Genomic DNA, 25,185 nt, shown 5'->3' on the forward strand with positions numbered 1-25,185 from the left:
CAACGGTTAGCAGGCGAAAACACCGCGCTTCATGCTAAACTACAGAAATTTGCACAATTGAGTGATTTTTTTTGTGCACAATCCAAAATTTGAAATAAATTATATAGTTTGAAAAGAAAATGGTATGGCTTCCCGCTTCAAGTATCTTTCAATTTTTCTTACAAATAATTAATTATTTGACACATTCATATGGAATCACGGTCACGATGGCATGAAGGAAACCTTTACATATAATATGACCCGCAGCAATATTGCATTTGACATTCCTGTATCGTATCTGTATCGTATCGCACCGCACCGCATCGCATCGCATCGCATCGCATCGCATCGCATCGCATCGCATCGCATCGTATCGTATCGTATCGTATCATACCATATCATATCATATCACCTTACTTGTTAACTTGAGATACAGTAAATAGTAAATAGTCTTTGTCGTCCTTATTACCCCAAAATATCCATCCATCCATCCATTATCTTCCGCTTGTTCCGGGGTCGGGTCGCGGGGGCAGCAGCTTTAACAGGGAAGCCCAGACTTCCCTCCCCCGAGCCACTTCAACCAGCTCCTCCGGCGGGATCCCAAGGCGTTCCCAGGCCAGCCGAGAGACATAGTCTCTCCAGCGTGTCCTGGGTCGTCCCCGGGGCCTCCCGCCGGTGGGACGTGCCCAGAACACCTCTCCAGGGAGGCATTCGGGAGGCATCCGAACCAGATGCCCGAGCCACCTCAGCTGGCTCCTCTCTATGCGGAGGAGTAGCTGCTCGACGCCGAGTCCCTCCCGGATGACCGAGCTTCTCACCTCATCTCTAAGGGAGAGCCCGGACACCCTGCGGAGGTAACTCATTTCGGCCACTTGTATCCGGGATCTTGTTCTTTCGGTCACGAGCTTTGGGTGAGGGTAGGAACGTAGATCGACTGGTAAATCGAGAGCTTTGCCTTTCGGCTCAGCTCCTTCTTCACCGCTACGGACCTGTGCAGAGTCCGCATTACTGCAGACGCTGCACCGATTCGCCTGTTGATCTCTCGCTCCCTCCTACCGTCACTCGTGAACAAGACCCCAAGATACTTGAACTCCTCCACTTGGGGCAGGATCTCATCCCCGACCCGGAGAGGGCACTCCACCCATTTCCGACTGAGGACCATGGTCTCGGATTTGGAGGTGCTGATCTTCATCCCAACCGCTTCACACTCAGCTGCAAACCGCTCCAGTGAGAGTTGGAGGTCACGGCTTGATGAAGCCAACAGCACTAAATCATCTGCAAAAAGCAGAGATTCAATGCTGAGGTCACCAAACCGGACCCCTTCAACGCTTCGGCTGCGCCTAGAAATTCTGTCCATAAAAATTATGAACAAAATCGGTGACAAAGGGCAGCCTTGGTGGAGTCCAACCCTCACTGGGAACGAATTCGACTTACTGCCGGCAATGCGGACCAAACTCTGACACCGGTCGTACAGGGACCGAACAGCCCTTACCAAGGGGCTCGGTACCCCGTACTCCCGGAGCACCCCCCACAGGACTCCCCGAGGCACACGGTCGAACGCCTTCTCCAGATCCACAAAACGTTCCCAAAATATCTCTCTTCCATTTCATATTACAAACATATCCTGCAAGTTTGATGATAATACCTTTATTCGTTTTTGAGTTGTCTTGAACATAAGCATACAGAGACATACAGAACTGAACACATAACCCCTCGACTTTTTAATCATCATAATTTTTTAGATATTATAAAAAATGATAAATAATAAAACCAAAATAATAACATTAAAATGAATAAAAACTGACGTACACAGTGTTTGTGACCCCCCAATAAGATAAAACTTTTTTTCTTTTTAATATCATTTGCTTTAAATAATTTTTTATACTGTCGTACCTCGACATACGATCACTTCAATACACGATTCAATACACTTTTCGACATCCAGCGTAAATTTGACTCGCTATTTGTTTCTACATCTGAAGACATGCTCGAAATACGACGATTTATGACAGAGCCGCAGTTTCTTTGTTTTCCCGCAAGACGGACGCATGGCGGATTTTCTTGTGAGAGAAATTAAAACAAGAGTTCCAAAAATGTTAGTGCAGGTGGGGAAAAAGGAAAAATGTGAAGCTTACCATTGAAATGAAACTGCAAATATGAGCGTGGGCTGCAAATCTGTGAACTGGCTCAACAATAGAGGTGGGAATCTTTGGGCGATTCGATTACGATTCAGAGGCTCCAATTAGATTATAAATCGATTATTGATGCACCACAAACCCCCCATTCCCCCCCGCTTTTAATTTTTTGTACACTAGTTCCAAAATTGTTCAAAAATCCTCTCAGGCTAAACAAACTACTATTTTAGTGTCAAGTTAACCGTTAAAAACAGTAAATAAAATACTCAAGTCCTCATTCTGTATTGGCAGCTTTAAACTACATTCAAATAATTTAATGTTGTGAATCAACCGTTAAAGTTGTTAACATTGCTCCCGTTATTCCATAATTTCCCTTCTGTCTACTTTCGACATGAAAGTTTTAAAACTGTGTCATCATTTAAAGATAGATTCAAGTCAAGATTTTGCCAATTTGTCTAGCTGTAGATATATGTGATATCTACCATAGCCGTTTGTTGACGAATGTTTGTAGCAACTAGCAACTAGCAAAAATTACTGTGAATCGGCTTTCTAGTCGCCAGTGACCGTCGCCGATTCGCGCAATGCGCAAAGGAGTTTAACAGAACTATTTAAAAAAAAATAATTAAAGATTTGTCTGCAAGCCAGATTCAGCCGTCAAAAGACCAATATCTGGCTCGTGAGCCATAGGTTCCCTAGCCCTGTTGAGACTCTAATAAAATTAATCGCCTGCTATTGATAACAATAGACATCCCATTCATTAAAATTGGAAAGACTGATGAAGAATACTCAACTTCCAGTGCACTGCAGCCACAAGCCCTTCCGAACAAAATGGATTGGAGGTCTAGCGTTGTCAATGGCAGTCAATGAGTTAAAGGGCAACTGAAGACCTTTCCGGATTTTGGTGTAATTTTACGAATATAAACTTTGGACGAGTTCGTCAAAACAACCATGAAATTGTCAACACGTAATTGCAAGGATAATTTGCGTTTTTTTAGTTTTTTTGCACTCCGTTTATGATCCCTTCGCAAACCCGGAAGTGTGACGTAGATTCCCCGACGCAACAGAGAAGACTATCCACAACTAGCATAGCAGCAACAAAGTTGTCAGTGATATTTCCACCAAAGGTAACCATTCAGGATCGCTCTTTCGTGACGATACCGATGGCAAAGGCTCCCAGGAAAGATGAACTACAATTAATCCCCACATGTTTGAACCTGAGGCGTCAGATGGCGGCGATTTACTTGACACAGCAGATGTCGTCATGACGCCAATTGACAGCTCGAACACTTCACGAACGGGAGAGTGAGTGGTAAGCTTAAGTCCAGCATCGTGATTTTTTTATTTGAGAGAATGTGATTACATGGTTGTATATTTTTCCATGCGCTCCATATAGCTAAAACTGGATATTAGGTAATGGGACAGCTCCTACCGATCTAAATATGGTAAAGCTAGCCCAAATGTGGCTATATGAATGATATGTTATTGATTTTTCAATATATATTTACCCTGTGACAGGCCAAAAAACAACAAGCCAAGGACCTATTTCGTGCTGGGGACATTCGAATTTACACAATACCTATTGATATAGTAATAAAATCACATGAGTAGACCTGTCAGCAAACTTATCTACTTATGACAGGGCAGCAGCAACAAAAAAAATGTCGCGCTTCAACAAACAGGCAGTAGGAGTCCCCCTCGTTTATCAAGAAAAGCCAGTAATGGTCTACTTACGTCTTTGTAAAACCAAGGTTGCATTGTTGTAGGTTTTCAAAGCTGTCGTCGCTGAAATGATGAAAACAATGAGCCGATTGGGGACTTGTATGCATGCTCATAAAAACGGTCCAAACCTTTGCAGGAGAAGTTTTTTTGCACCACGCATAGAGTCTCGAGTCTTCCTGTGAGCAATTCATCGCTACACATCGCGATGGCATGACGGATCTCGCGAGTAAAACCCAGAAAATGTTTGCAATATATGGCGAGGATAGCATGGTGCTATATTTCCGTGTTCAGAGTGGTGGCGAGGCTCCCTGAAAGTTACGTCATCGGGTAGCGGTCGGCAGGGCGGCGCGTCCCTCGTTGCTATGGTGTTGCTATGGCCATAACTCAAAAACTACGCGGTCAATTATTATTATTATTTTTTTTTACGTGACTTTTTGAGACAGCGAATGATGCATTTAATACAATTCAACTGAGTAAAACACTCAAGAGCGAAATCCAAAAAGCTCTTCAGTTGCCCTTTAAATGAGTATAAAAGTACAGTAAGTTTATAAAGGGTTAAGTACAGCAACAAAATATTTGTGCGTTATTTTTGTTTAATCGAGGCAATTGATTTTCCTCAAAGAATCCATATCACAGTTAAAATTTATTACAAAATGTGACTCATTTTTGTCAAGTCCAGTCAAGCTGTCATTTAGCATTGCTGGCTGAGTGCATGATTTTTTCACTGCTGTCTAAGAATCACAACTTGATATGCAAAAGGCCTTTCTTCTATTTGCCTTTCAAGGGTAAGCATCCTTTTTGTTGGAATAACTGTAAAAAAAAAAAAGGCTGCAATGGAGATGAAATGGGCGCCATTATAAAGTTCGCTCACATTGCTTTTCTGCCTATTCTGTTCTTCCGACAGACAGCCTGTAACTTGAAACATGCGGCCGCAATTTGTCTGGAATTCCACTTTTAGATAGAACACTGCTCTTTAGTAAGACATTGTCAAAGCAGGTCACCACTGAGCTGGAGACTTTTCCAATAGAGGTAATAACGTCAGACAGTGAAGTATAGGAGATGAAGGTCAAAATGGAATCCATTGAGCGTCTTACCCCGACTGTGTGTGTTAATTAGGTTTTTAGGTGGACGGCCTTAGCAGATTACTCTGTCCTTCACTGTGCACTTGCTCTTAACATGGCTCTAAATTTGACTTTCTTAATCACCCAACCATTTATAGATTTTTGTTAATTTGTTCCAGGGCATTTATTTTTACAGAAAATATAAAATGTTGCGTGAATGTAATATCATATGACTTGAGATGTTCACAACTAGAGGTGCAACAATTAATCGATTAATCGTCAACTACAATAATTTCCCGAATATAACGCGCACTTTTTTCCTCCCAAAATCAACTTGTAAAATCATGGTGCGCATTGTAAACGGGTACATGGATGGAGGGAGAAATATATATATATTACATATATATATAAACCGAATTTTTTTTTTTTTTATTGATACGGCCACGTTGTGTTGAAGAAACGTATGCGGCGACCCGTTGCCGACAATTACGGTGCGTGACGTCACCATTTTGTTTCGATAATACTTCACTCTAATCGGCCGAATGATTTCGTCTGTGTTAAATTCCGCTCTTTTCACTCTTCATAAAGCACAGAATTTAGTTTCTTGAACTCATTTGAGTCAACGTTTATTGCAGCGCCGCAACTCGGACCATAACAAATGTAAGCAAACAGACTTCCTGTGTCCGTCAGCTATATCTGTCCCTCGGGAAACTTAAACCCAAATAACAATAGTTCCTATTGTTACTGTCGTGTCGACAGCGATGAGCTCTTACGGATTTCCGACTTACGTTCTCACTTTCATTTTATCGTATCAATCCATGGAAGAAACATTTATTCATCATGATGAAACGAGCAAGTTATACAGCAGCCTTTAAAAGAAAAGTTACATCTGTTTTGTTTTCTCCTAGATTCTGGTAAGTTGGAAAAGATGTCAAATCGTATTATTACCATAAATATTGTCTGTTTATGGTAATGTTTTGAACTACCAATGTGCTATGCTTATGCTGTGTTTCACCAGTCAGTAAAATGACATTCCTGTATCTGTACACGAGCTCTGTTTTCTTGTATTCTTCTATATATTGGTGCTAAAATTAGGGTGCGCGTTGTAAACAGGTACAATAATTTTCCCTAGATTTTATAAGTAAATTTGGGGTGCGCATTATACACGGGTGTGCCTTATATTTGGGAAAATACGGTAATTGATCAGTAAATAAATCGACAACTATTTTGATAACCAATAATCGTTTTTGACCTTTTTCACTTTAAACTTGTCTAAATTCTTGAAATTACAACATATTATATAACTTCTCAGTTGTACATTTTATCAGATTTCCTCATTATATTTTTGTTGCGACAAAGTAGGACATGAACAAAAATCTGCTTTTAGTTTGGAAAACAACAATTCACATTTTTGCCAACTTTTGGACATCTTACTGTGTAAACAGGGTTCTTAATATAGCTGCAACAACTAATCAATTAAATTGATTTATAAATTAGTAGCCAACATATTTGATAATCGATACAGTTGAAGGAAATAGTCATCCATTTTGTCTTCATTGCTACCTACAACAAGCCGAAAACAACTTCAAGGTAAATTATGAAATGTCATTGAATTGTCATTTATCCGATTAATCGTTTAATTTCATCGTCCGATTACTCGATTATGAAAAATAATCGTTAGTTACAGCCCTATTCACAACATCTAGCTAATTGGGGTTTGAATATTCAGTGATATGAAAAAGTATATGAACCTTTTAGAATTTCTCACATTTCTGCATAAAATCACCATCAAATGTGATCTGATCTTTGTCAAAATCACACAGATGTAAAAACAGTTTCTGCTTTAACTAAAACCACCCGAACATTTATTGGTTTTCATATTTAAATGAGGATAGCATGCAGACAATTACAGAAGGGGGGGAAATAAGTAAGTGAACCCTCTGTCTAAGGACTTAAAACGCAATTAAAACCATTTTTTACCAAACAATTTAAATCAGGCATGTGCCCAATCACTGATGAGTGGTTTAAAGCTGATCTGCCCACTATAAAACACACACCTGGTAAAAATTGTCTTGATGAGAAGCATTGTCTGATGTGCATCGTTGCTCGGTCAAAAGAGCTGTCTGAAGACCTGCGATCAAGGATTGTTGATTTGTATAAAGCTGAGAAAGGATACAAAACCATCCTTTAAAGTCTGGATGTTCAGCCATCAAGTCAGAGAAGTTGTCTACAAATGGAGAGAGTTTTGCACATTGTCTTCTCTCCCAAGGAGTGGCCGTCCACCAAAGATGACGCCAAGAGTTCAGTGCATAATACTCAAGAGTGGTAAAAAGAACCCTACAGAGTCTGCTAAAGACTTACAGAAAACACTGGCACAGTCCAATATCTCTGTGCACACATCAACTATATGTAAAACTATAGCCAAGAATGGTGTTCACGGGAGGACACCACAGAGGAAGCCACTGTTGTCTTAAAAACAAAAAACAACAAAAAAAACAACAACAAAAAACACTGTTGCTCATTTAGTGTTCGCAAAAAGGCACTTGAACACTCCACAGAAGTTGTGGCAAAATATTTTGTTAACAGATGAAACCAAAGTTGAATTGTTTGGGAGTAACACACAACATCATGTGGTGAGGAAAAATGGAACAGCTCACCAACATCAACACCTCATCCCCACCGTGAAGCATGGTTGAGGGAGCATCATGATTTGGGGCTGTTTTGATACCTCAGGGCCTGGACAACTTACAGTCATTAATGGAAGAATGAATTCAAAAGTTTATCAGAATATTTTGCAGGAAAACCTGAGGCCGTCTGTCAGACAGTTGAATCTAAAAAGAGGATGGAAGCTGCAACAAGACATTGATCCAAAACACAGAAGCAAATCAACTTCAGAATGGTTTCAGAAGAACAAAATACACGTTCTGGAGTGGCCAACTCAAAGTCCAGACTTGAACCCCATTGAGATGCTTTGGCATGACCTACAGACAGCGATTCATGCAAGACAAGAATGGGCCAAGATTGGTCCTGATCGATATGCCAGACTGATCTGCAGCTACAGGAAGCGTTTGGTTGAAGTTATTGCTGCCAAAGGGGGGGGCTACAAAATATTAAATGTGATGGTTAACTTACTTATGTTTCCCCCTTCTGTCATTGTTTGGATGCTATCCTCATTAAAATATGAAAACCTATAAATGTGTGGCTTTAGTGGTGGTTTTAGTTAAAGCAGACACTGTTTTTACATCTGTGTGATTTTGACAGATCAGATCACATTTGCTGTTGATGTTATGTAAAAATGTGAGAAATGCCAAAAGGCTCAGATACTTTTTCATACGAATGTACATATACAACAATGCATTTTCCTTTGTCCCCTTTATGCTCGAATTATTACAGGGCACTAATTTAACTGTTTGGCTGCCATTGCTATGCGTTCAATCCATTTTGATGTTCTTTCATTCACTCCTCTCAGTCAAAATGAGTTAGACGGCTATCGCCTTGTATGGCACTGAAGGATTAGCATTCAATGCAAGTCCTAGTTTCAATGAATTGGGCGCCTATAAAAAAATTCTTGCACTATCTTAGCGATTTTTAAAAGTGACAACAATTTGCAATTTTGTGTTTTTAGCCTTTCACAGGCCAAACAAAATTAGGTGGTGGGTCAGATCCGGAACTCACTCCTGTTTTACACCCGTGCACCACTGCGTCTAAAAATTTGACATTAGTATAGTATTAAAAAAATAATTGCTACAAAATAGACAAAAAGATTTGTTCCAAAAAACTGCAATATAGAGGACCTATTGTATTATGGATTCAGTTGAGGCTTCTGTGCACCTCATTAAAGGTGTGTTTTCACAATGGCTTCTACTGCCAACATCGTTTTTCAGTCTTGGTGCATAGAATCAGTGGAATCATAAAGCATTTTCTTTCCTCTTTTTGTTGCGAAAAAAAAGCATCTGTTGACTTGGAAAAGTTGACACGAGGCCCAGATGGTCGTCGTAATGAATCCTTTACCCTCCTGATATCGTTCAGCAGCAGGCGCCCCATTCGACACGGGCCGTGCTCACAGCTCGCTACATGTGCAAGCATGTCGTGTGTTGATTTCACAGCTATTTTGACAAGAATTGGACATGTAAAAGCAATGGCTATTGTTTTGTTTTAATGATGATCTTTGTTCATGGTTATTAATATACGTACATTGCGAAATGATAAGTCTGTTTTTTTGGAAGTAAAGTTTCTTGTTCATCTATGTTCAACACTTCTGCCTTTTGAGTTATTTTAGTCAACCTTTAGGCCAAGTTGCTGTAGTCTTGATGCGTTAACTTGAATTCTTTGACCTGTAATAGTTTATTGGTTTATATTTTCAGCTGAAACTATCTTCTCCCCGAAGTTCCCCAAGTTGTCTTAAAATATGATTCCGAAGTGCTAATTGTTATTTAGCTCAATGTTGGCTTTCTTTTTTCGGAACGAGCTTTTTAATCCAAGTTATCGTTAAAAACTTTCAGAAGCATTTTGATTTAAAATACCACATCGACTACATAATATTACATCTTGAGTTATTTTGCCTATATTTTGTGATACCACAAAAATCATTAAAAAGGTCCTAGAAAAGTCTTAGTATTTGAATCATTGGTTATTTGGCATCACAATAATTTTGGGTTCTAAGGATTAATACGTATACGTCCTTAGGATACCTACCAAATTTCATTCTGATCCATCCAAGAATAATGGAAGAGTAGTAATTTTAGTTAGTGTCTTCCCCAAGAAGAACAAGACACAAGCAAGCAAGATTTTGAGACACTTGTGGGTGGGAAAAAAAGAAAAAAAAAACAATAAGCAAGATAGACGAGTTTTGAGAATTAAAGCTTTTATAGACAAGTTTCCTAAGCGAAAATTGAGCGGCATCATCATTGACATTTTCTGCGACAGACATCCGGTTTAGACAGAACAATTTGAAGTGCAGTTGAAATAAGCAGTGTGTAGGCCAAATTAAAACTGCGAAATATAACCGGAGGAACCCACAGACTCTCCAAAAATGATTCAGCACGACGTTTGTTGCTGTGCAGGTACATAGGTACTGGATGCCTCGGAGCTTTTTAGGTCTCTGATTGCATTTCCATCCATTGCCATTGAATCAATAAAATGCAAAATATTTTGGTTGTGGTGACTCTTAGCCATTTCTTCATGTTGTCTTCCCATGTCGTGATGATGGCAGATGGATGTGGTATTTCCAAATTGTCTTTTTTGAGGAATTTTGGTGAGTGATGCCACCAGCGCCATTGTTTTTTAGTTAGAGAACGTGGAAAACGGAAGTTGCGAGCAGAAATGCGGTTATAAGTTATGCGGAAGTACCTCGGAAACTTGCCTATTTGAATTGGTCATATATTGATCAGCACTCACTCACCGTTGACTATCAGTTTAGTTCTGTTTTTATGACAAGCACACTCCAAACTGATGATGCAAGTGTAAAGTGAACAGATGTAAGACTTGCTGGCGCCCCGAGCTTTCATTACGAAGCAGACCAAAACAAAAAAGATGTCATTTATTTCTTGCTTGTGCCTGTGAATTCATAAGCAGGACTTGGACAACATATCAGTGGCAGGAATTATAGTGCCAGTACATGCCAAAGCCCTGTGAAACCCTGAAAGTGAAACAGTGTGTTTGTTGTATTTCTGTATGTGTGTGTTTGCGTGTGCACTTTGCGACCGCGTCTGATGTTGTTTTGCACCCACACTAATAAAATTCGCTCTTGTTGTCTTATGAGAGCCGCACCGTGACTCACCGACACGTGGTCTGGAAAGTGAGACAGCTTGGTAGTGCTTTCATCCTGGCTCACTCACATCATCTTCCCGTCAAACGGACGCCGTTTGTGGCTTTCAAATGTTTGCATCAATGAGCCTTTCATCCAGGCCGGTTTGTCCCAGGTGGCCTTCTCAAACCAATTATGTTGGTTTTCGAAGGGGAAAAAATCCAATCAACAGCTAATTAAAGAGATAACAGAATATTAACCAGTGGCGGGTCATGCATGAGGTATATTGGACTTTCAGTGGCGACTTACTCCACTACTTCACTGTCCCTGAACATGAATCTGAAAGCTGATTTTTTTCCAAGAAACAGCCCTGTAGCTAATGCAGTGTAAAATCAAATCGGCCAGCACCATTGATTCTGAAGGCAGGGGCTGATAAGAATACAGGTACATAGATGCTGAGTGGACAAAAAAACAACATCATTCATGTACTGCAATAAAACCAAGACAAAGCTACAAAATTGACGCAGTTTGCCTTACAAATGACATAACCAATGAGTTTTCAAGATATGAACGGTCATTCTGCCATATTTTGGTGAGCTGAAATTGAAGTTACGAGGAATAAATTTTAACCGCAAACCTCACATGTAGCAGTTAGTGAACAATTCTTCGAAAACTTGCTTCTTGCTGTTTGTTGACATGTCCGGGAGAAGTTTAGACAAGAAAAGAAATTAATTACATGTTGTGTGTTTAACTAAAACATATACTTCCCTGCAAAGCATCCCTCCGTTGTTTTGTGCTTTGAAGTATAACCTTGTTTCCGCAGTAGTGGACCCTAACATCAGCAACAAAATAAACCACGAATTTCCAAATATAGACGATGGACTCTCTTCATCGGTTCTACTGTCGCAGACGCGTTGTGTAATTCCCCCTTTTTTTGCAATCGCGTGTATTTTTGTATTTAATAAACCCTTGAACGCGTGTATTTTTGTATTTAATAAACCCTTGAACGCATCCCTCCGTTGTTTTCTGTTTTGAAGTACAACCTAGTTTCCGCAGCAGCGGACCCTAACATATGCAACAAAATAAACCACACATTTCCAAAGATGGACGATATACTTTCTTCCTTGGCTCTAGGATCGTGTAGCAATTTAATTTCGTTATTTTTTTCAGTGTAATTTAGCTATTTCCAGCTTGCTATGCTGATAATTGCGATGTTTGTATACCACTTTTTGTCTTACTGCAAAGAGGGAGGAAGTGATGATCGGCCCGCCATGATACTTAAGTCATCAGCCATTGTGCTGTGACCCAGGAATTTAACACCCATGAAATGTCCGCGTAATCTCCTTGTCAGTCGACCTGGGAATTTGTTTTACATACAACTGCTGCACGATTAAATCCTGCGATATTCCCGCTGTTTGGGGGTGTGTGAAAGGGGCTATAGTGTGGTGCGAAGAAAGTCGCCATCACCACCTGTGACAGCGACTGTAACCTTGTCCAAACGGCTGAACTTAATGATTGGTTTGTGCACGATTGCATCTAGCAATCAGCATGTCGCATTATGTTGTATCTGTGTGTGTGTGTGAATTCTCTGATGGCTTTTATGATCCGGCCCGGCCGAGGCGGCGCAACGCGAACGGGCACGTCACCTTTTCCGTCCCGCGCGTCCATCCAGGGCCTGCTGGGGCGGCCGGCGGCAAATTGCCCCAAGCGGGAAAGGGTGGTACAGCATTCAGCATAAAGTATATTCCAACAGTGTAGCCTAGAATATGACCGTTAAATGGCCACAGCTATCTTTCTGTATGTGCTTGCTTTATTCTGCGTCATTACTGCCATCATAAAATCTTAAGTGTTTTATTGGTAAAAGAGTTAGAGCAGTATAGCTTAATGGTTGTGTGTGTGAGGGTGTGCATATGTGCGTGCATGTATTTCAGAAAATGCTCCGGGGAAAAAATAAACACTTGAAACCTTGAAGTAAACACTTGTGTTTGTGTAATCATGTCACAGCATTCATTAACAATAAGTTGTCTGATACTCTGTCTGAAGTGTACTGTTCAGCCCCTCTTTGTGTAAGGCATTTGTGTTATGACATTTTTGCACAGTTGAGATATTGATATTTATAATGTACATTGTTCAAGTCATACAAGCTGTTATAAATGTTCATACTTGAATGCTTATTGTTTATAAGATATTTTTATATACTTAACGTTTACACAGCATGTACAATTGGTAAATGGTAAATATATGGAGAGTACTTATATACAGCATTTATCTACATTGTTATAATGCCCAAAGCGCTTTACATTTGCACACGTTTACCCTCTCACGCACACATTGACACACCAATGGTGCTGATGCCATGCAAAGCACCATGCTGATTGTTAAATATGGTAAATTGAGAGCGGAAATAAATCAACGAGAAACGGTTCATTTGTATTTCATGCATTGATTCGGATTTTAAAATGATAAAACAGTCAACTTGAGCGAATTTATAGTCATTTATCATTATCGAGGTAAATCTGCTCAATTTACTTTGATAAGTACTTAAGGCCATTTCTCCCAGCCCTACTAGGATGTCGCACTGATATTTCCATTTTGTTGCTCTGAAAATAGGTTGTGTTCTCTAACAACATTTGGAATTTGCTGATTGGTTGTAGTGACTGGTGACAGCGACAGAAATCAAGCCATATCTTATTTTCTTATGTTGCATCGTTGATCATCGGTGCACATGTACAAGCGTGAAATTTCATGTGCACGAACGTCGTGTGTAGCTTCACCGCAAGAGGGTTGGCGATTTTCACCTTGTCGCGCTCATTCCATAAAAAATGTATTGAACATGAGCGACGTACCCTACCCTGTGTTTTGCTCCTTATTCTGCTGGGGACTGTGACGGTCGGCCTGGTCAAAGGTTTGTTTGGTAACATTCATTGTTCAGTTACAAGCTTTTGCTTTTGTTGCTGGTATTTTGGCCCATTCCTCCATGCAAATCTCCTCTAGAGCAGTGATGTTTTGGGGCTGTCGTTGGGCAACACGGACTTTCAACTTCTTCCACAGATTTTTTATGGGGTTGAGATCTGGAGACTGGCTAGGTCACTCCAGGGCCTTGAAATGCTTATTACGAAGCCACTCCTTTGTTGCCCTGGCTTTTTGTGTGGGATCATTGTCATGCTGAAAAACCCAGCCACGTCTCATCTTCAATGCCCTTGCTGAAGGAAGGAGACTAAAAATCTCTCGATACATGGCCACATTCATTCTTTCCTTTACACCAGTGGTCTCAAACCGGTCCTCAAAGGGCCGCAGGGGGTACTGGATTTCATTCCAACCAAACGAGACAAATACCTTTTCACCAATCTGGTTTCTTACAAGTGTAATCAGTTGATTGCAATCAGGTGCTGCTTATGTTAGTAGAAACCTCATTGGTTGAACTGTTTGTGCTGGATCTGTTGGAACAAAAACCAGGACCCACTGCGGCCCTTTGTGGAGTCGGTTTGAGACCGCTGCTTTACACAGATCAGTCGTCCTGGTCCCTTTGCATAAAAACAGCTCCAAAGCATGATGTTTCCACCCCCATGCTTCACAGTGGGTATGGTGTTCTTCGGATGCAATTCGGTATTCTTTCTCCTCCAAACACGAGAACCTGTGTTTCTACCAAAAAGTTCTATTTTGGTTTCATCTGACCATAACACAATCTCCCAGTCCTCTTCTGGATCATCCAAAGCTCTCTAGCGAACCGCAGACGGGCCTGGACGTGTACTTTCTACAGCAGGGGGACACGTCTGGCAGTGCAGGATTTGAATCCCTGGTGGCGCATTGTGTTACTGATAGTAGCCTTTGTTACTGTGGTCCCAGCTCTCTGTAGGTAATTCACTAGGTCCCCCCGTGTTGTTCTGGGATTTTTGCTCACCGTTCTTGTTATCATTTTGACGCCACGGGGTGAAATCTTGCATGGAGCCCCAGATCGAGGGAGATTATCAGTGGTCTTGTATGTCTTCCATTTTCTAATAATTGCTCCCACAGTTGATTTCTTTACACCAAGCTTTTTACCTATTGCATATTCAGTCTTCTCAGCCTGGTGCAGGTCTACAATTTTGTCTCTGGTGTCCTTCGACAGCTATTTGGTCTTGGCCATAGTGGAGTTTGGAGTGTGACTGACTGAGGTTGTATACCGATAATGAGTTAAAACAGGTGCCATTAATACAGGTAACGAGTGGAGCCTGGTTAGACCTCGTTAGAAGAAGTTAGACCTCTTTGAGAGCCAGAAATCGTGCTTGTTTGTAGGTGATCAAATACTTATTTTCCACTCTAATTTGGAAATAAATTCTTTAAAAATAAAACAATGTGATTTTCTGTTGTTTCCACATTCTGTCTCTCATGGTTGAGGTTTACCCATGTTGACAATTATAGGCCTCTCTAATCTTTTCAAGTAGGATAACTTGCACAATTGGTGGTTGACTAAATACTTACTTGCCCCACTGTAGCTGCTTGGCATGCAAAGTGATCACGTGTCATCACACAACACAGAGTGTAGTGAGTGTCAGGAGAAAGAAGGCTGCGGTCAAGTGATACCAGTAAATGGTATCGGTGCCCTATTTGTTGGTACTCACCACTACCACCATTTTAGTAACGTATCGCCGACCCCTGCCGATACTGGTATCGGTGCAACATTTGTTATTATTTCGAATTTCTGAGTTGTTTTAATGTCAATCCCTACTCTTTGATTATTGTATTTATGTTTGTAATATACTGCTTCTGCGTATGGGTGATCTAGGGAGGTGAAAAATGAGCCGCAAGAAAACTGTCAAACACATGATCTATCTACCGAGCTTGCTGGTTGGCGTGGGCAGGCCCGAAGCGGAACAGGTGCAAGACATTTTGCGCGGTGAGATGAAAGTCGGTAGTGATAAAGAGCGCTGACGTGAGAGATGAAGTGACCTGCTGCTGCTCCAGATGTTGCCCCCATATTGCCAGAAGCAGATGGAAAGGGCCCTGATTGGTTAGGATGTCAAAGCGCGAATGCTCGTGGCAGATTGTCAAAAGCATGATGTTCAAGTGTACAGTGATACCTTGGCTTGCGAGTTCAATTCATTACATAACCAAGCTCATAACCCGATTTTCTTGATAAATTATTACTTCCGCCCTGCTTGGCTGTCATTGCCCTTCATGTCACATTTTCATCTGCAGCTCAGTTGACACCAGAGATTGATGAGAGAGATAACTGGAGGATTTGCCTGTCAGTCACTTCCACCTCTTGCAACATATTACAACATATTACACAAAATGTGACACTGGACTTTTTGGAGGATTTGGTATCCATATGCTTACATACGTTTGGTAGATGTAATACATGAATACATTTTTGTTAGTTTTCAGTATGTATTTTGGTTGGGCCAGCAAGTGGAGAGCGGTACTTGTCTCCATGGCAACGATGCACAGACAGACAGCCTGTTACTGTGTCACCGAGTTCAGAGCGAGTACAATTTTTAAACTTTGACTGACGCATGGACAGCTATAAGAGAGGAGCCTTTATTCGAAGACAAATGACACATTTCAAGTGTGCAAGGCAAGGCAAGGCAAGTTTATTTATATAGCACAATTCAACACGAGGCAATTCAAAGTGCTTTACATCACATGAAGATCATAAAAATCACATTTAAATCAATACAACGTGAAAACCAAGACAAAAGATCGCACTTAATCACAGAATAAAAATAAATAAATACAAATAAAACAAAAATAAAAAATAAAACAAAAACTACTACTCCTAATAATAATTGAAATCAGCAATGGAGATAAGCACAAGAGGAATAGAAAGCAGGTAGATTGAAATATATAGACAGTTATGGATATGCAGTGCTAAACAAAAGCGTTTTTAGCCCTGATTTAAAAGAGCTAACAGTTTGAGCATACTTCAGAGGTTCGGGTAAGTTGTTCCAGAGGTGAGGAGCATAATAACTAAATGCTGCCTCACCCTGCTTGGTTCTTGTTCTTGGAACATGCAGAAGACCAGTTCCAGACGACCTTAGGGGTCTGGATGTCTCGTAGGAATCTAACAAGTCAAGCATGTATGTTGGTCCAAGGCCATTAAGTGTTTTGTAGACGAGCAGTAGTATTTTATAGTCTATCCTTTGACTCACTGGAAGCCAGTGTAGCGATTTCAAAACCGGTGTAATGTGGTCCAGCTTCCTTGTATTGTGTGCAGCTAAAAGAACACCATAAAAATCTTCATTCAAAGAAAACTTGTTAGTTTAATGTGCTTAATATGTAATTTTATGACGACAACAACAAAAATCAACATTGCTTTTTTAGAGTGCCACAAAGCTTTTGGGGTAAGCTGTTCTGATTGTGTGATAAGTTTAAAAACATTTTTCTAGGGGCATTTCGATATGAAAATTGATTTTTTATTTTACTTCAATTTACTGCTGTTTATTTTCAATTATACCTTTGTCAAATGAATGTTTCCTCCCACTTCAGAACGGATCTAAATCTCTCTTTTCTTGCTTTTTTCGACAGGTAGAGGAAATCCGAGGTTTCATTGAATCCCTGGCGGAGAAGGTTGAGGAGGTGAAGAGGAAACACAGTGCAATCCTTGCATCACCAAACCCCGATGAGAGTAAGACTGATTTGGGAGATATATCGCATATATTACATGACGATTTTCTGCATCATGGAATATTTTTGGCTTTCGCCTATTGTTAAAGAATTTTTGTTGATGGTGCTATTACGCGGATAACAAATACTTACTGGTCATTAAACTAGTACTACAAAATGGAAAAACTCATCAGCTGTGTCCCAATTGAGGGTATGAAGCCTGAGAAACCTGCTTTTGAAAGCCAGTTCTGTCACACACTGTGCCAAGGCCTGTCCCAATTGATTTAAATTAGAAGAATGCTCCAAATCTATACTCCAAATATGTCCTTCTTGAAAGCTATTTTGAGACAATTTGGAGGATACATCACTAATATCCCTAGCACATAGCCTTGTCCAAGAAGGCTTTGCGTGTTTTAGAGCGCATGAGACACCACACCATAAAAAAATCTTAAATAGCATTATTATTGGAATGAAAATCATATTTTGAGATGTTTCGACTATTATACAACAATTTGGCAAAGCGCACATGATGAGAAATGTCTCTTTAAATCTGCCGTTTAGCTCCTCCTGTCATTATAGTGCTCTGGCATCTCCATCTGGGTGATGACGTCAGCAAACGAGCGATTTCGGTGGATTTAGCATTGAGCCCAACAGAGGAGGTGGTTCAATGGTTCAAGTGTGGCTTTTAATAACATAATTAGCGATCCAGAGGGAGTATGTGACATACAGTCTTATTTTGAGTAGGAGAAAGATTCAGAACGGGAAAAAGGCGACAAAGACAGCATTTTTAATATTTTATATTCCATTTAGCACTAGACTGTTATTTGTCATGACTAGGGATGGGAATTGATAGGATTTTTACGATTCCGATTCCATTATCGATATTGCTTAACGATTCGATTCTTTATCGATTCTCTTATCGATTCTAATTTGGGGAAAAAGAACAACAAATGTTTTGATTGGCATCGAGTTTGTTTAATCAGAACTCACAACCTTACAAACTCACAACGAGATCAAAAGAGGCCCAAAGCCTCAATGTTAACTGTGGCAATAAGTGGCAAATACACAAGAATGTGTAACATTTTACTGAAACATTTATCTCATAGAAATAAAAAATATTGGTATATATTGGGAGATAGGTTGTTGTTCTGCGTTTGGCAATATGTGTTAAAGCAGGGGTCCCCAAACTTTTTCCTGTGAGGGCCACATAACTTTTCCCCTTCTCTGATGAGGGGCCGGGGTCAGTTTGTAACAAAAAAAGTGTGACGATTGCAGAAGTGCATAAATGTAAAAAATTGTTTTTCAGAAAGCCACAATCAAATAACCCTTTCTGGATTCTTCACGGAATGAAAGTAAATAAAATAAAAATAATAATATAATAATAATAATTAATAATAAAAACACTATTAATTAAATAGATAATAACCAAATAACCCGCTCTGAATTCTTCAAGGAAAAAGGCCAGGAAATAAATAACACGATTGAGAAAAAATAAAATTTCAAAATGGCCGGACCAAATGTGGAGGCGGGCCGTATTTGGGCCGCGGGCCGCAGTTTGGGCACCCGAAGAAATGCCGCATCCAAGCGAGTGAGCGTGCGAAGTGAGAGAGGGAAACACTTCTACGAGCCTACGTTCTTTGTTAATGTTAATATCTACAGAGGCAACGCCTGTATGTATAATCTTTTGTGTTGTTGTTGTTGTGTTTCCACTCGCGATCGGACACTTAAATCCAGTTGTGTAGTGGTTTGAACGATGTGCTAATGCTAGCGAACGAATGCTAACCATACTGTTATTAGCAGCTAATCATCGCTGATTTACGTTGATGCAAACCTGTTTGTTATTGGGGACGAAATTGATTTGTTTCATTTCTATTCTTAGTTTCACTCTTCAAGTGATGGTTGAATAAAGTCAGCAAATTATACCAACGTCTTCTGTATCGTCATTTCGGAGTTTAGCTAGCTGTGTAGCTGTCTCGGTGAGGACAGTGCAGTCTATTCCCTCCCGATGCAGTTATCTCCACCTTGCAATGACTGCAAGTCGCTTTGTTGTAATTTTTCCGTGTGTGAAAGTGAAGACACACTTTCGAGCGTTTGAACCTACGTGCTGTCATTGTTATGTTTATGGCTGCAATGCTCGTGCTTACCCGTCGTAACCTTTCATTTTCACACTCTTTCCTGGTGAAGTGTAGTCCAACTTTGGAGCGAGTGGTTCTTGGCGCCATGCTAGTTTGATGCGTCTGGACAACAAGACACGTCACGACGCAATACGCGTCTTTAGGACTCGTTAAAGGGATCGTTAAGGCTTTTTCATTGTGATGTCGAGGCCTCGAAACACTCGGAACCGGTTCCGAATTGGAATCGGATTTCGATTCCCATCCCTAGTCATGACCATACAATTTATTTAACAACTGAGGAAAAAATACTTAGGATACAAAGAATATCCTGTAAAAATATTGGAGTAGAGCAGGAGTGTCCAAACTTTTTGCAAAGGGGGCCAGATTTGGTGTGGTAAAAATGTGGGGGGCCAACCTTGGCTGACTTCCTTTACGTAGAACAATATATTTAAGCAAAATTTAACAAGCCATTTGTCACATTTGCTTTATTATTTTTTTAAATGAATAATTTCAACAATCTCACAACTAGCCTTTGCGCCGTTCTCTTTCGAATGTCGGGCTCTTGCGAAATACTACTGCTGTGAAATTAAACTAGCTTCAAGTTGCTTCAATTTCTCGCTGCGTATCTTCCTTGTAATCTTGTCGTACATGTTAGCGTGCTTTGTTTGGTAATATCGCCTCACATTTAAATCTTTAAAAACAGCGACTGTCTCTTTGCAAATGAGGCAAGACACAGTTGTTGCGTATTTTAGTGAAGAAATAGTCCAATTTCCACCTATCCTTGAAGCGTCTGCTGTCACAGTCAACTTTTTTTTTGTTGAGTGTCGCCATTTTAGAAAATTGGAAGTAGAGGGTCACACGGAGTAATGTTGCTTAGCCCTTAAATACCTGCACCATGAAGCAATTATCAGAGAATCCCAAAATTTGAAAAATAAGGTCCTAAAGAAACCTTTTTTTTTCAAATTTGTGAAAAGAAAAGTCAAAATGAATATGTGTAATAAGCGCTCTAATATCTATAACCCATGCTAAATCGTGTTTTTTTTTTTTTTCTTGTGGAACCTGCAGATGCATGTGTTGACTTTCATCCATCATTTTTTTTTCCAAAAAGAAATGTCAAAATTCTAAATTAGTCTGAAAATCATGAAATTTTAGGTGTATCAAATGTGATACATTTGGCAATAAAGGGTTAAAGTGCTGCTTCCTTTTAGTGGGTAAATGAGGAGCAGCTGTGTAAGCTACTTCATATGCTGGTTGCAGTATTGCTGACCAATTTATTAAGTCTGTGTGCGGGCCAGATGTTATTGATTTTATGACAGAGGCTGGGGGCCGGATGAAATTTGACCATGGGCCGCATTTGGCCCCCGGGCCGGACTTTGGACATGTCTGGAGTAGAGAGATGCATTCATTCAGTACGACAGGGCTAAATTACTGCATAATGGTAAAAACTTCTTAAACCTCCCGAACAGTATTTTATGCCACCATAGTTAGTCCGGCTCTTTTCATTTCCCTGCGGGGACTCGGAGACTAATAGCTGAGCTACATGCAAACCCAAACCAAGCAGCTCTCCCAAGTCTCTTCCTTGCCTTTCGAACACAAAAAAATCACACAAAACTACCCCGACCAATGTCGCACACGGTGGCGGGGGTGATTGCCTTCACCGATCGGCCAGCCCCTGGCGGCGAGCAAGTTTCGGCTCGTCGTTCCCTTGGCAGGTAGTGCTCATCACCGGTGATGACATCACAAGCGCAGGGGAATGAACGCCGAAAGTGTTGCATTCTAGGTGGACAAACCGGCCAACGTCGGAGCATGTGGCTGCCTGAGCCCATGCCGAGGATAGTGCGCTCTCGGCGGGCAGGCCAAGAGGCCCAAGAGGAGTGGAAGTCTCGACACAATCGAGAACCGTAGACGAGAGCAGGGGGCTGCCCCAGCAACCTCATGCAAGCTTCCTTCTTATTAAAACGTGTGCCATGATCCCAGTATTTGACGTAATATAAAACATGTAGCTTACTCACTTCCTCGTCCGTCCAAATGGTCTTTCATTTGTTGTTTTGCCCATTCTTCGCTGTTAACAGGATCTTTTCAAATTCCAAAAAGCCTCACACCTCTCTACCTGGTGGAGCAACAAAAGCCTGCAGCGCATTGGGCTGGCTTGATGCGAAAAATAAACGAATTCATCCGCAAAATCCTAAATCCAAGACTGTGACCAGAAGTCTCTCATTTTCGTAGCGCGGGATTTAAAAAAAATTCGTAAATATATTGATCGCTTCTACACACATCCATTCCATTCAGGAGCATAAAATACCGTGTGTAATATGAAATAATCATGCTTTCTTGTGTCACAGGCACTTTAAATGATTGAATGAATAAATATAAGTATTCAAATTTCACCGAGGTTTTTAGCGACAGGTTTTTCCAGCAATGTTAAACCAAAAAAAAAAAAAAAAAATCAGTTAAAGTATGTCACTGTTAATGTTGATAGATGACTTGAGAATGGAAAACCTTTACTTTCAAATGTTTGAGGTCTAGAGGTTTGCTTTAAATTGGGACACAGCTAATATATAGGTCACGATTTAGCGACCAGGAAGTGATTACTAACACAACCCTGTGTCTCAGTGCCTCTGGCGTTGGCCTGACAGCCTGCCAAACTCATCATCTCCTCTCCAGCATATATCCCTGCGAGGGATTTGATTGCGAACCAGGCTCCGGAGACCATAACTATATCGCACAAGTAAACTTTATTGAGCGAGATGCGTATTAGAACAGTCTTAGCTCAAAAAGATGTCACAAATTAGTTCAATTAATTAATAATTGTCATGAAAATGAAGTAGAAGCACACTCCGGATGGGCTCTTGTGACACATAATTCCACGCCACAGTGGTCTGGATTGGATTCAGCCTGGCTATTAATTGGCTTTAAAATGCCTGTCGAAAGTTGGCTAGCACCCCACATAGAGGAGATATTCTTTTTCTCAAAAAGGTTGGAAGATAGGAGCTATTTTGTCAAAAATGCTCCTGTTGCATCTCCGAGGGGCACAGCTTGTCCTGTTCTTTCTCACCAGTTCATTATATTCACCAGTCACAATCTTTTTGACATCCCCTGGCAACCCCATTTGTCTTTCCTCGCACCTGCTGCTCATTCAAGTCAGGGCATCGATTTGGGCCCCCTGCTCTTAAACGAGGGATGCTCCCCCAAAAATCTTTTTCCTCCCTTCTCATTGATCCTGTACCACTTACCTGCCTGGGGACGCATCGATCTGCTCCCTGGTGCATGTGTCAGACAGACGAGGTCTTTAATTAGCCATTGTACAGCCGTAACACACACAGCAGCACGATATCGCATCCAAGGCTACGTTCTCACCGCAGGTCAATTACGTTTTTTTTTTAGTCCATATGCTTACATTTTTATGCAGTATGAACAGTCCGATTCCGGTGTTTTCACATCTGGGCCTTTTTCATATGTGGATATAATTCCAGTATAGACATGTGCCGATTACAGGTTTCAAGGTATACCATGGTAAGAGAACGTCACTGTTTCAAAAAAAAAAATTTTTTTTTTTAAATGCAAAAATTTTCCGTCATACCGTCTCAAGGTCTCAGCTATTTTTTACGTCCCAAAAATGCAGGGAGAAATCCCTCACTTGCAGCGGCATGGTTCAACCCTCCCCCACCGGTTGTTGCTCAGTGTCAGTGAGTCAGCTGTGATATACGATGGCTGGAGGAGGTGAAACTTCTAAACTTTTTCTCCCCATTGAAGAAAACAATATCGCTGGTATGGGATTACTTCGGCAACAGAAAAGTTACAGACGGCCGCGTCTTAGAGGAGGAGGGCCAACCGACATGTAAAACATGTCTGCGGAGGGTGGCTGCCTAGGAGGCAATATCTCCAATATGATTTCGCATTTATACAAAATTAAAGGTTAGTAAACACTGCCATGAACGTTTCCGACCAGCTATAAGAGTTAACTCCAGCGTGTTTAGTAGGGGTGTGACAAAATATCGAAATGGTGATATATTCTGATACTTTGTATCCCAAAAGGTTATCGATATGCTCCTGTCAAGAATCGAGATATCGTTTTAAAAAGGTGTTAAAAAAAGAAAAAAAAAGGCTGCCATTGACGGTGCTCGACGCCCAATCCATTTAGACTGGGAAAGTTCGTTCATTCAAAACCAGAGCACTCACAGTCATTCGGTCCGATTTTCGGGGCATTTACAGGCCACTTGCTTTTCATTTTAGGGCATTCACAGGTCATTTTCTGTTGAGTTTGAGTCACTGTCTTTTCATTTGGGTGATTCCCAGGTCACTTCCTGTTCTGTAACGCAAAAAAAACAGCAAGTGACCCATAAAATACCCCAAAATCAAGAGGAAGTAACTGAAAATCAACAGGTAAATAACCTTAAATGGACCAAAATTACTCATTGCCTGGCATTGGCTGCCACTGACGGACATAGACGTTCAATCCGTCTGAAGTGGGAGGGATGGCAGCGAATGAACGAATGTTCATTCGCTGCCACCCTCCCAGTTCAAATGGATTGGACGTATACGAGTGATAAACTCATTCCAATTCACAGCAGAAGCTTGTTTTTCTGTTTATTAGTTTTTTGTAGAATATCCTAGAATGATTTCCTGACCAATGTATCGGAAATCGTTATATCGCTATATCGTCAGATCATCGTTATCGTGAGTTTTGTATTGCAAATCGTATCGTATCGTTAGGTACCAAGAGGTTCCCACTCCTAGTGTTTAGTGTGTCTAGTGGTGGTAAAACGTTTTTTTCTCTCTGGCAACTGTCTGTGTTGATAAGGAGAGTGTGTGTTTATAATGTAAAAATGATTTGAGTCATACACACGTGCTTTTTTATGGAAAGTAATTCAATTATTTTTGTTCTTATGGTAATAATGTTGAGCTGTGGCTGTGGGTTTAGGCTCACCTAAAGGTCTGCATTTATTTTAATCTTATTGTATATTTCAGTTTTTTAAAATTATTTTCATTTACCTTAACATTATACTTATGTTCCAATTTACTTATATGTTTTGAAAAATGAAAATCCTGTTCAATGAAATCAATGAAAAAAGTAGGTTTTTTTTTTAACCCAGGTATATCAAACTAACACATTTTAGAGCTGTAATTGCAATACCGTGAAACCGTGATATTTTGGCTTAAGGTTATCATACCGTCAGAATCTCATACCTGTACATGCTTATTCCAGTATGTATCCGATGCCCTTGCACTGTGAACGTTCATCTTACGCCACTGACAATGACATTCTCCTGTTTCAACAATCTATCTTTTACCACCATATGCCCTGTCTTTCTTATAAATTATATGGTCTGGCTGTTTTACGTCTCTGACCGTTCTTGGGGGTAATTTACATTGCTATTTTTGTATAGCGATCGCAAATGCTACTCAGTGACAGCCAGCGAACACTTTTAATTTTTTCATTAATAACAAATCTTAGATCTATAATTTCTTTACACTTCCCCCTTAGTAAAGTTTTTTTTTTTTTTTTGCAACAGAAAAGATAACAACAGTGGCAGTCAGATACCATTTTGATTTTTTTCAGGTCATTCATTGTCAGACAGAAGCAGCACGGCAAAACACCACGCTAAAAAATAGGTAAAAATATCAAAATGACTTACATTTTTGTCCTCTGTAGGACCATGGCCCCCAACAAAATGTTTGCTGCATATGAAATGTGAATGGCTTCACCTTGCTGGCGTTAAACTGGTCTTTTGGACATCTGCGCAAGTTGATTCATTCTTCACATTTTTTCCTCCGATTTTTTGGCTTTGGGAAACGTAAAAGGAAAACATCATTCATATGTCGTAATGTCGAGTCGTTTCTACAAG

At 40.5% G+C, this 25,185-nt stretch overlaps 1 protein-coding gene across 3 annotated transcripts in view; it reads left to right on the forward strand.

The window, feature by feature from the left end:
* The window catches only part of stx1a (syntaxin 1A (brain)), a 156,559-nt gene that overhangs the window by 52,272 nt on the left and 79,102 nt on the right, over positions 1–25,185 (forward strand). For all 3 annotated transcript variants that reach the window (XR_009063436.1, XM_057838390.1, XM_057838389.1), the window contains exon 3: positions 17,148–17,247. Coding sequence is in view for 2 of the 3 variants with exons in the window: in XM_057838390.1 (XP_057694373.1) it covers positions 17,148–17,247 (100 nt within the window). In the remaining variant the exon portion in view is untranslated. The remainder of the gene's footprint in view (positions 1–17,147; positions 17,248–25,185) is intronic.

This window comes from Corythoichthys intestinalis, chromosome 6 (assembly GCF_030265065.1).
Source record: "Corythoichthys intestinalis isolate RoL2023-P3 chromosome 6, ASM3026506v1, whole genome shotgun sequence".
In the NCBI taxonomy this organism is placed as follows: Eukaryota; Metazoa; Chordata; class Actinopteri; order Syngnathiformes; family Syngnathidae; genus Corythoichthys; species Corythoichthys intestinalis.